The 12995-nt window shown below is 38.0% G+C and overlaps 1 protein-coding gene across 1 annotated transcript; it reads right to left on the reverse strand.

Moving 5' to 3' along the window:
• Window positions 1-3215: 3215 nt before the first annotated feature.
• On the reverse strand, window positions 3216-12527 carry LOC311298396 (uncharacterized protein). Its single transcript, XM_084421260.1, has 2 exons — window positions 12476-12527; window positions 3216-4698 (listed from the first exon to the last, which is right to left on the reverse strand). The coding sequence occupies exon 2, from the start codon at window positions 4685-4687 to the stop codon at window positions 3656-3658; it is 1032 nt and encodes a 343-aa protein (XP_084277386.1). The 5' UTR covers window positions 4688-4698; window positions 12476-12527; the 3' UTR covers window positions 3216-3655.
• Window positions 12528-12995: the final 468 nt, after the last annotated feature.

Below are 12995 nucleotides of genomic sequence, written 5' to 3' on the forward strand. Positions count from 1 at the left end.
TTGCACCTGCCCACACTGCCAAAAGAACCAAAACCTGGTTCAATGACCATGGTATCACTGTGTAATTACTGTGTGATTTCATGTAATTTTCTACTTTTTTGAAATCCTGTTTTCGTGGGTTTTATGAGCTGGAAGCCCAACTTATGTACAAATAAACAACTAAATACTTGAAATCGTTTAAGTTGTGGGCCCTGAATCTATAATCTATGGAAGTTTCATGTTTTGAATGGAATTATGGAAATAAATGAACTTTTCCATGATATTCAAATTGTTTGGAAAGGGTCTGTAGTTTGAGCTTCCATGGTGCCTCACATAATTTGTTCATGATTTTTGTTCTTTGTAGACAATGATGAAAACCAACAAATAAAAGAAAAAGACAGGATACTTTTGTCACAGTGTCTGTTGTGTTCCACTGGGTGTCACTAGAGGTCCCTTCTTTCCAGTCTCCATTCTTCCTGGAACCACATTTCCCATGATTCCTTGGTTGTTCCCATCACCCATCACTTGTGATTACACCCAGCTGTTTCCATTTATGTTGTTAGTGTCTGTGCATAAATACCCTGTTGTGTTAGTTCATGTCACGGAGTCATTATTGTATGTCACTCGTCTACACTAAGGTCTGTTTCTAGTCTGTTCTCAGTTTTGTTCTTGCTTGTTTTATTGTTATTCTGACGGATTAAATGGTTTTCGACACTGGCATGGACGACTACGATTCTGATTATTATAACTTAGACGCTTGCATGGATGACGATGATTTGGACTGCCCTGAGTACTGTGTTGCTGCATTTGGATCCACCCATTTCTCCGCTAGCAATCATGACAACTTTCCACAAATGAATTATAAAATGACTTAAGAACAACTCTCTGTACATTAAATGAATTAGGCTTTTCTCAGCACGAACAGTCTTTGGTGTGACTTTTTGATAATTGCATCAGAATTTTGGTCGAACTTTACCTTGTTATCAAAAACCATTCCCAGGTACTGGGAAACATTTAGATCTAGTTTCATAGTACTACACCAAGAAATTAAATTGTACAAAACAGAACCATATTCCTGACCTGAACGTGAAAGCAAGGAAAGCAACACAGTATCATCCGCATATTTAACCAAATAACTATTATCTTGTAAACTCTGACAGTCATTTATAGGAAGTCAAGATAGGAGAGAGCACACATCCTTGAGGGGTTACTGTGGAGAGATTTACAATATCTGATAACATTAATCCTAACCCTCTGTTGCCTTTGTTAAGAAATTCATGATCCATAAAACTAAACCATGATCAAAATTAAACTGACTAATATGTTTTTGCCCTAATATAACAGGTTGCAAAAGATTAAATGCAGATGAGAAGTCCACAAACAAAAGCCACGCAAAAGCCGCACTATTTCCAGATGATGACTAAGAGTATTTATCAAAAACACTTTTGCATCATCTACGCCTCTTTCAGCGCGATATGCAAACTCAATGGATCTAGAAGAGGTCCAGCAAATGTCATTATGTACCTCTTGATATCTTTTTCAAAAACCTTCATAACTAAAGAGGTCAAGGCAATAGGACGATAGTCATTAAAAGAATCTGGTTTAGCTTTTTTAGGTATTGGTACAATAATTGAACTTTTCCACAAATCAGGTGCCAACCCTTGATCTACGGACGGCTGAAAAAGTAAGTGGAGAAGTCCACTGAGCTGATCGGCGCAGTCTCTCAGTGTTCTACATTTACATTTACATTTAGTCATTTAGCAGACGCTTTTATCCAAAGCGACTTACAAATTAGGACTAAAATTAAGCGAGTCATCATGAAGAGGCAAAAAACAACAACAACGCAAGAAGTGCTCAGAATACGAGGTTCAGGCATTATTCAGAGTAGCATAAGCACGTTAAGTGAGGTTTTAAAGGGAATTTATTTATTTATTTATTTATTTTTTTATGAAGGTAAGTGCTCACGGAAGAGATGGGTTCTGCCACATACACCGTCTGGACCGGGGCCTTATTAAGCGGTGAGGCTTTCAACTGTCTTCATATGTTAAATGGATTCATTTTAAAATTATTAGAAAAACTCAAGGTCTCTTTAAAAATTGTTATATCATCAACAACAGAGGATGTATCCAAATGAGAAAAAAATTCATTAAACTCTTTAGATAAAATTAGATCAGTGTCATAATTTCCAATTGGTGTTGATTTGGTACTAATGTACTCACTGCAGCCATATTCTTAATTCCTTTCCAGGAAGCTTTAAGATTACCTTGCATGAACAATCTCAATCTTATTCTTGTCATTTATTTTAGCAATTTGAATTGCCCTTTTAACTTCCCTATTTATCAGTTTTTTTCTCCTCATTAGTCCCCGCAAGAAATACTCTCTTCTTCATGTTCAATATACATTTTAACTCCTTCGTAACCCAAGGTTTGTTATTAGGTTGAAATAATGACTAAAATGCAGTGGCTTTGCAATCACTTAACCACACTGGGCACTCTGTGATTATAATTTTTTTTAAACAAGATAAAGTAAATATATTTACTTTGTATACAAATCGTGTATTTCATAAAGATAATTCCTGTTTTTTTTTTTCTGTCTTGCTTGACTAGATGTGTAAAGGACGTCAGTGGACGTGTATTCACAGCCTTAGACGTGTAAATGACGTCAGTGGACGTCTTCACAACCTCTTAAAAAGTACTTGGGCAATTAAATTAATTATTGCAGTATTAACCATGCAAGGATTAAGCACAGCTTCTGCATATTTAACAAGGATTTCATAGAGGGTCATGATGGACTATAAATGCACGTGTAAAAGACGTCGCCAGGTCCTCTCACCCGATACACTATTTATTGAACTACACGTAGCTAAAAGTCAAAATAACAATTATACATGCAACCCCAGAGAACTGTAGACATGTACAAATGTATCTGAATGCATTTTTAGGAAATGTTCGGTGTTACATATTTTTACCGATTTATGCCGTCCTACCGCGACTATTTTTGGCCAGGGACACGACGTTGCCGTCGGACCAAAGTTTGCTGGGATGTCGTTTACACGTGGCCGGCTATTTTCATAAACGGACATTTCACTCTCTCCGTTTTCAAAAATAGCATTGTGCACACCTGCTGTCTGGGAATGTGGATATGTCAAACATATATTGTTTTGGTAAAGAAACTGAATGACAATGAAAACAACAAGACTTTAGAAGCAGTATCCAGCTTTATTTAAGCACATTTAAAGCACAATCCAAATGGTACTTGCTATATAGTGAAATATGTTAAACATGTTAAACATTAAACATGCACAACTGTGATAATGTCTATGACTACAACTACAATAATAAACACTAAGTAAAACTTTCCCAAAGCCTGATTTATTGAAAGGTTTGCAGTTCAGCTGCATGTGTGAGATTTTCAGAAGAAATATAGATTCAAAGTAAGAAGGAAGATTTAAGAAGGAGATTTAAAGTAAGATTCTGTACGTTTCTTTTAATCATAAACACAAAGTTTCAATAATAATTGTAGTTTCATTGACTGTAGTTACATCATCTGTAATTGAACATTTTCTTTGCTACATTAAACAATTCCAGACTCATTTTAAGCAATGCATGCAGATATCTAAATAATTACTTGAGAAGCACTTGGTTATCCTTTGGAATTCAGCAATCCCGATATGTTTTCATGATTGAGCGAGTGGCAGCGGGACTTCAGTCGGAGGGGTTGGATCTTTGTTAATCTTTAAATCCTTGCAGAACAGCACTGGTTCTTGACCGAAACCCAGTCTGTACTGCCACAGATATACAGACTCGTTTGGCTTCAGCTCAAATGAGAGTGTTTCTTCCACTTCAATCACTTCGTTCCAGCTTTCTCTTTCAGTGTTGACTTGTGAACCTCCGTATTCTGTAGAAAAGGAGAGCTGAACCTTCGCAATTAGCTTGGCAAGCCCTCCAGTTTCAGCTGTGACTGACGCGGATATCTTCCAGTTGTGTGTGATCTGGGTCATCTTCTCCTTATCGTATCCAACCTTTTTATTGATTTTCCTTTGCCATTTTAATGGTGTATTGCTGTCATTAGTTATAGTTTTAATTTTTTCCCATGTGCCAAAGGATGGGCCTTTAGTTACTGCCAGCCCACCAGGAAGGAAGTTAAGAACATCAGGATGAACAGACTTGACCTCGAAGCACGCATCTTTGCAGAATTCGGGACCGCTGTGGAACTCAACTCCCCACTCTGAGGTTGGCTTGAGGAAGGAGAAGTCGTCTGGATTGCCCCAGTAATAGAGGCCGTTACTGCAGTTGGGAGGCAGGGCGTAGTCTACAGCTTCCGAGTCGCGATTCAAATATTGTGTTCTTCGGTAAATACCCTTTTCTTGGAAGATGATGAAAAAATTGGAATGGCAGTAGAGGTAGTGGTCTCCTCCTTGGAATTTGGGATGAAGGCTGTGGACTTCAGCATCGCTGTCTGTCTCCAGGCTGCCGACTTTGCGGTAGGAATTGCCCTTGAAGATGTAAAAGTAGCCGAATCTATCAGCAACGTAATGCTCTCCATCTTTGCAGGAGGGGTGCAGACTGGAAATAGAGATGTCTGAACCTGTATTGAGATCGTATATCTTCATAAAGCAGCCGAGATCAGAGCGGATTATATAATAGTATGTGCCCTCTCTACAGATGTCAATGCCTTTTGCTTTGCTCTTGGGAATAATGCCGTTCATCGTGCCTGAACCTGCAACACAGAATAAACCAAACATTCAATCTCCACACCAGATGAATGCTGTTATTTTAGTCCCTCTATAGATTGAGCTCACTGATCATCATAACAGCTTTATATATGAGGGAGGAAAAATGAAAGCTAACCGATTATATAATCCTGAGCTTTTATTTCAATGCGTTTAATCATCCAGCAGAAAAGAGCTTTTTCATCCAGCAACCAGGTTTTTATTTCACTATGTACCTGTAATAAATAATGTGTGTGTAATGCGGATCCAGAGATGGCGAAGATGAAGGCACGTTACAAGAACAACAGGATTTATTTAACAGGAAACTCCAACAATACGATACAGTGTGCTGAGCACAAATAACAGCTGACAATGAACTGAGGGACCAAAGGAACTGAAGTAGTGGTACAAACAAGGTTAATGTAAGGAGACACAGAGAGAACAAATCATATCAGTAACCATGACAACTCATAAGTGGCGGGAAACTAGACAAAGGAAACACATGTGACTGAAAATAACAAACTATAAGTCCTAACTAAACAGAACTGTGACAGTCTGTCCAAACAAACTTGTGCCTTTTGGACATTTACACTGCAGTGATTATGGCTAAGTGTCTTGTTTAAGGCTACATGAGTCTTGGGATGAGCAGACCGGCAGCCTGTGGGATAGAGGTCCAGGGTAGGGTTACACTTGCTCTTCATAAGTTCTTACTTAAAATGGAACAAAGTCCACACTAGAGGCTAATTAGTTTGTAACCAAATATTTTTTACATTTTTTTTTCACCATTTGCTCTTAAGGCACAATATCACTAGCAGGTAGTAAGCTTTCCATACCGTGTAGTGACATAATATGACTTTACTTTCAGTGATCTAATAGCAGGCAAAATATGTGGACAGAAGTCGAGTTGAAATGCCATGAATTTCAGTTTAACCTATTAAGGTTGATTCTATGTGCTTTTGCCTAATGGAATTAATTGTACGATTAAGTTTCAATTTCAAAACACAGTATTTAAATATAGCTGCGGTCAGCAAATATCGGGGTTCAAGCATTTTAAGGCCTTTAAGCACATGCATTAAAAGGTACTATGATTTATTCAACAAGCCTGTTACCACTTAGATCATAGATGGAAAGGACCATTTACAACCAATACATGGTTTTTTAAAGCTTTTTGCAGTTATAGCGCCACCTATGGTCCGATCTCTATAAAAGTTTGTATGCTGGTTTAGACATATACAAAGACCGAGAGATTCAAGAAGAAGTGACAACATGTAGAAGCAACAGGACATTTCTGAATGGTTAGTTTATGTATCTGATGTGTAGTTATCTTCTAGTCATTGATTAGCATATTCTGTCTTGATAATCTATAAATCGTGTTCCCGGGGGCGGGGTTTATGTAAATTTTAGGGTTGGTGATGTCACGAATCCGGGAGGAATGTGGTGTAGTTCCTACCAGCCGTTTGTTGTAGTCCTTAAAAAGCTATTTCTTTAAAAGCAAATATCTCCCTTTGCTTTGAACTGTGAGCGTCGTAACTTTGCAGATGTTGTTTATGCTCAAACAGCAACATTACACACTAACTAAAGTTAGAGAAGTGAATTCATTATCAACCACCCCTTTAAGGCAGAAAATGAAATATCCAAATGACAACCATACACTAACATTAGGTGAACATTCTGTGTTTGCTGACTCTGTCTGCTAATTTGAGTTTGCGAAGAACTTAATTTTCAGTCGCCTCAATAACCACTTGACTGATGTCATCTGGAGATGAACAAAGCTATCAAAAGATTTTTTTTCAAATTGTTTAAAAAAAAATATAAGCAACCTATACCTTCTGGACAACATGACAAATCAAAATTCTTTTTAATAATCCTTTGTCTTCAGGGTCTCTATATATGTTACATGTATGTCTTGTTCTGCCCTTGTTTTCATTGTTTTGGATTTTGTCATATGTGCTTGTTTTCTCCGTGACTTAGTTTCCCTGAGTTGTCCTGGGCTACGGTTACACGTGGCCGGCTATTTTCATAAACGGACATTGCACCCTCTCCGTTTTCAAAAATAACATTGTGCACACCTGTCAGTTTTCAGAAAAGTGCATATATGCCGTCAAGAGCATGCCAAACCTGTAGGTGGCAGTGTAACGAGAAGCTCAAGCCCACGCCAATCAGAATCCGAAAATAACAACAACGGCAGCTGTATTTGCATATGCAAACAGACGAAAAGGGTTTTCAACAACATAAATGAGACTGCTACCCTGAATGCATCCATGATCACCATAGCCACATTAAAATGTAAACATAGGTCGCACTTTTGACGCAGGAGCAAGTTCTGTCGCAATACTGTGACATCGGCTGCCTAAAACTCAGTTTTTCTCCGTTTACATGCAAACGTGCAATCTAAGTTTTCCAAAATCTACACTCTGGCCGGAGGTTTTAGAAAGAATCGTTTTCAAATTCGAATTCTCCATTTGCGTATAAACCAAGGGCACAGACGAAGGGATTTGTCTCATTTTTTCAAAATAGCAATGGCCCTAATTTGTCATTATTTACACCTGGTTTCTATTTAATTATAAGCATGGACCAAACGAAGAAACTAATGGGATAAGTCTACCTCAGTGTTTGTTGGTTCTCATTTCTGTTGATGTGTTATTTATTCCTGTCTCCAATATATTTGTTATCAAAGTCTATCTCCTAGTATTGATCTTCATCTGCCATCACACCCATATTGTACTGGTCCCCACAGGTGTTTTGCTGGAAAGTGCTCCAAATGAACGCATGTTAACGCGCGACACGGTTATCTTTTCCAAGCTGCAGTTTATAAACAAACACCGTTGCCCTTTGTCATTCATCAAACATAATAAATAGTTATATTTCTGTCACAGTACAGCCCTGGAAGTGGCCAGCATTAGCAAGCAAGACACAGACAGATCAAAAGATGCCTAGATGGGTTAGTTAGACAGACAGACTAGAGAGAGATGCACAGCAACTTAACTTTACTGTTCTTTACTGACATCAAACTTGGAGAGGAGAGAACACAAGTCTGCCCGATTGCTGTTCCTGCAATTCACTCTCATGGTGTTTTTTTTTTCTCTCTTTTCGTGACCAGAAGGATAGTGATGTTTAATTTTCTCATCGATGTTGTAAACTTTGATTGGCGCGCTTTGACACGAGGGGGAGGCGGGGCCTTGAGTAATTTGCGGGGCCCTAAGCAACTTGCGTGGTGTGCGTATAGGGCTGATCGGCTCTGCCTGTTGCTTACATGTTATGGTAGCGCTGTTTGAGCTGAACAGGGTAATGACACTTGTGCCATTAATATGTTTATAAGCAACTGAATAAAATACAAATGTCAGGGCATGTCAAAACATCTCAAAGGCCCCAAAAACACGTTGGACCCCTAAGGGTTAATGAATAACTACACATGAACGAATGAGTAACACATTATTAACACTCTAGTAAATACTATTAACTAACAAGAAACACTAATTAACAAATTAGTTTGTAATAGTGCTCATTTGAAAGAGGTAGTTCACTATTAGCTAATCAATAACAACTATTTTTTTCCTAGGACTACTCAGAGCTACTATATCATGGTCCGAGCTGTCAACACAACAGATCTCATCACAGATGTCATTGTTAGTGTTGTTGGTGTGTTCTGCGGTGTGAATAGAGGCCAATTCTTGAGGCACAAGGTCATCCACAGATGTCGCACATAATTTGGCTGGATGTTGTTGTTTTTAGGGAGTGGAACTTGCGGCGTCTTCATTTTTCAATTGCAGCTGTAACCCGGCTACACTCAAAGTACTGAATGGCAGTGTAGTGCTGCTCTCGCCATAACGCCCTAGCTGCAGCCAGTTCTCAAAGTCCTTTGGATCCATGTTGCACATTTTCAGGTTAGCTTTGAGGCAATCCTTATAATGTTTAAATTACCCTCCTTGAGAGCGTGTGCCACTTTAGAGCTGGCCATAGAAAAACCTGCTTTGAGAATCTGGAGAGAATCTGCCATGCGAACAACGTGTCCAGACCAGCGAAACTGAGCAGCAAGCAGGAAGGCCTCAATACCAGTGATGCCACAGATCTGGAGTACTTCAGTATTTGGGACTTTGTCCTGCCATTTAACGTGCAATGCAGTGGAGAACTGGTCAAGTTTGTCAGTCTGCTTGCAGTAGATGGTCCAGGACAGCAAAACTGTGAGAATGGCTGTGTTATACTGCCACCTTTGTGTCCAGCCGGATGCCGTGCTCATCCCATATTCTCTGAGACATTCAAGCGAAGGCGACACTAGCTATTGCAATGCGAGCACTGATGTCAGAGTCTACTGGTGCATCATCTGCAAGAATACTAGCAGAAATGATCAACACTTTTCAGAACTGTGTCGCCTGCAGTGATTATCGTGGATTGGAGTTGTTAGCCGCTTGAAGCATGACTTCTGTCTTCTTTAAGCTAACAGTGAGCCCAAACCGAGAAGCTGTAGTTCTGAAGCAATCTAATAGTGACTGAGCTTCAGTGAGGTTGTGCGCCATCAGTGCACAGTCGTCCGCATTCAAGAGCTCACGGAAAATCATGGAGCAGTGAGGCAAGCACACAGTCTTGTTTAGTACCATTGGAGATGCCAAATGGGTTGGACAGATCGCCATCATCCAGCATCTGGCCAAGCAAGCGACAGGCTGTAGTAAGTACGCTGTAGTACGTTTACTTATACTTATGTAGTACGATATTTCGGGTATCGGCAACATACTTGATTAGGTCATCTGTTTAAGTGCAACAAGCTGTTATATTTGTAGGGGTCTACAAATATATATTAAAAAAGAAAAAGAAAAAATGGGGGTCTGCACTTTTTCTCCCTCTGGAGAGAACACCCCTTTGCTGCTATATCTGTAGGGGCCTGGTTTCAGTCGCTCAGCGAGGGATGAACACCCTACGCTACTTTAATTAAAAGAGGGGCCTGTTATTCTCTCCTTCCTTACTGGGGTGAATACCCCTCTGCTAGCCATAAGTACAAATTAAGCTATACTTCAATAACATTTTCTCTTTTGCAGGAACGGAACATGGATATGGTTTGGGGGGTTCTTCTTCAGGCAAGTATTACCTCTCATCATGTTTGGGGGGTTAATGCTTAAGCTCTGTATGCCATTAACTATGGAGCAAGAATCCCCATAAGGAACCATACCGCCAAGGATAAATTGTTTAATAAACTCCAGTAACTTGCCAAAGTGGTCCTGTCTGAAATCGAGTGCAGTGTTAGTTCAGGCAGGGCACGTAGGCATAGGCTGTGATTATCAAATCGCTCCAACCACTGCCATTCTCCTATTAGACCGGGAGGATATATATACGTGGCACCACTGCTCAGTAAGCATGCTCAAACTGCTCAACCCTCCCGCCCTCACCACTATAAGTATCAAGCATATTACTGTAAGCCTTCTGGCTGTCGTCTTCTTTTGTTTCAGATTACCAAGGCTTTCAAGTCTTAGCTGTTATGGACATCATTGCTGAGAGACACTCGTCCTCATAGCCAAGGTACTGTAGCAAATTAGCTCTATGAAATATGAATAATCAATAATAACTTGTTATAATTGATTATGAATATTTGGATCAGTTAATATAATTAACTTAATGTTGTATATTAATATTACAATCAGTTAGCCTGTTTGTCCCGTGAACACTGTGTTAATTGTTTATTAATTCTAAGAAATGTGCATTTCCGGGGCATGGGGAATGTCTTTATTACTTTACAGTACTACTAAGAGCAAGTAGTCAAGATCTATGATTAGAGACTCCAGATATGAGCTTGAGACACGGACAACTTTACGTGTGACATGAACAAGACTTTATCAACTAGACTAAACACTTAAACTACTCTAACACACACACACACACACACACACACACACACACACACACACACACACACACACACACACACACACATACACACAGGGAAAGAGAGCTGAAGCAGAATACAGGAAAGCAAGAAGTTATAGCATTGTTTGACATTCAGCAGATCAACAAGATAAATTGTGTTTAAACTCCAGTAACCTGCCGAAGTGGTCCTGTCTGAACTGCCTAACGTGGCACTACTCACAACACTTTAGGCAATGGCCGAATGATTAGCTGTGTTTAATGATTATAACACCTATGTCAATGTCTGTATATTTTTCAATAACATAATCTATTTTCTTTGCCTAAATATTTTAGGTTCTTCATCCAAGGAATACTCCAACTGGTGGGTAACCCTTTCCGGTAACACTTTATAATAACTGCATGCTCTTAATCATTAGTCAAGCATTACTAAACAGTTAATTCATCATTTATAAAGCATTAATAGACATTAATAAGCAGTTTATAAATACAGCTATAAATGCTTTATTCTTGATTTATAAGCATATCTATGATGTGTTTAATAATTGTATTTTCATACTTTATTAATGATCAATTTATCATTTCTAAATGAAGTATAGCATTATTTACACACCAGTTATTTAGGAGTTGTCAGTGATTCATAAGGTCACTTAGAAAGTGCAAGAAAATGTATTAAATTCAGGTAGTTATAAAGCATTTATATAATAAGCATTTATTACATAGAAATATTAACAGCCTTTAAATCTTCTTTATAACTGCTTTACAAGGCATAACTAGTCCTCACTTTAGATGAGCTCACAAAAATAGTGAACTGACCACTACTAAATGCTTTATAACTACCTGAATTAACCCTGAATTACAGTAGAAATACATGTTGATAAAGCATTTATTAACACACTAACTATTACTATATTTGTGAATAATATGTATTTAAACAGTTTATTAATCATTTACTTACACTTTCTAAGTGATCTTATGAACCACTGACAACTACTAAACTGCTTTGTAAATTATCCTGTACTTCATTTAGAAATGATAAATTGATCATTAATAAAGTATGAAAATACAGTTATTAAACACATTATAGATATGCTTATAAATCAAGAATAAAGCATTTATAGCTGTATTTATAAACTGCTTATTAATGTCTATTAATGCTTTATAAATCAAGAATAAACTTATAAACTAATGCTTAACTCATGATTACTAGCCTGCAGTTATTATAAAGTGTTACCAAATTTCCTTTCTCAGTTCTTTAGGGGTATGCTCTGCCCCTTCATCTTCAGGCAGGAACCACAAGCATCTGCTACCCTCCAGATTTGGATTACGCCAAAGAACTCTATCATTTATCCATTTGATACCAATTTGCATACAACTGTTAAATAAATCTTATTCATACGTTCTCTTGCCTCCTGAGTCTTTCCGGTAGAATTTCTAATGATTTGGATCAGTATTCTAAAGTGAGAAACATGATAACTCTCTAGTAATGACTGAAGTCACTGTAAGCTTTTGAGGTTCTTGTAAGGTAGTGAGATAGTAATTCCTTCTGACAGATTTTGTAATACTAGAGTCATTACTAGTGGGTTATTATGATCTTCAGTTTAGAATTAATTATATAGTCCTCTAAGTGGTATGATTAAAATAGTAGTTACTGATTATCTAATAGTGAACTATCTCTTTCAACCAAGCACTATTACTTACTAATTCTTTAATTAGAGTTTCTTGTTAGTTAATAGTAGTTACTTGAGTGTTAATATTGTATACTCAGTAATGATGGAACAGTATTGTAAAATGTTATCAAATATTCGATTTCTCTATATTGCATAATATGCGCACAATTAAAATGTCTGCATAACAAAATAATTGTGACTATAGAATACAGGTCTTTAAATGAAATATGGGCTCACAGACGCTCAATGTTAGAAACATACTTACTTGGTGGACTGTAGACTGAGTCTGAAGTGCAGCTTCTCCTGGATCGAGTCTGAGAGATGATGTGTCTCTGACAGATTTCTGTCTTATATAAAGCTCTTCAGAGGGCTGGACAAACACTCCCACAAGCCTCGATTAGACTAGTCCCTGCAATTGGCTACTGTTTTATCTAGTATTCAAGCAGAGCCTGGGGGGAAAAATATACAAGCACATATACTATTACATTAATAAAATGTGAAAAAAAAATGCAAAAACAGTGTATTTTGCTCGCAATATTCATTGGTCAGAGTTCTGTGTAAGGTAATTTTATACATTTTTGGCAGCCATTCTGTTTTGTAACACACAACACAATGTTTTAAATTTCATTTCGAGCAAGAGACTGTAAAATATATCATAAGTAGACAATTTAAGCAGCCAAGAATTCACTATATATATATGTGTGTGTGTGTGTGTGTGTGTGTGTGTGTGTGTGTGTGTGTGTGTGTGTGTGTGTGTGTGTGTGTGTGTGTGTGTGTGTGTAAAG

Source organism: Rutilus rutilus (genome assembly GCF_951802725.1).
Source record: "Rutilus rutilus genome assembly, chromosome: 10".
NCBI lineage: Eukaryota > Metazoa > Chordata > Actinopteri > Cypriniformes > Leuciscidae > Rutilus > Rutilus rutilus.

Bases quoted from the DNA above. Each gene is read 5' to 3' on its own strand.
- LOC311298396 (XM_084421260.1), bottom strand. From the start codon at position 4,687: ATGAACGGCATTATTCCCAAGAGCAAAGCAAAAGGCATTGACATCTGT.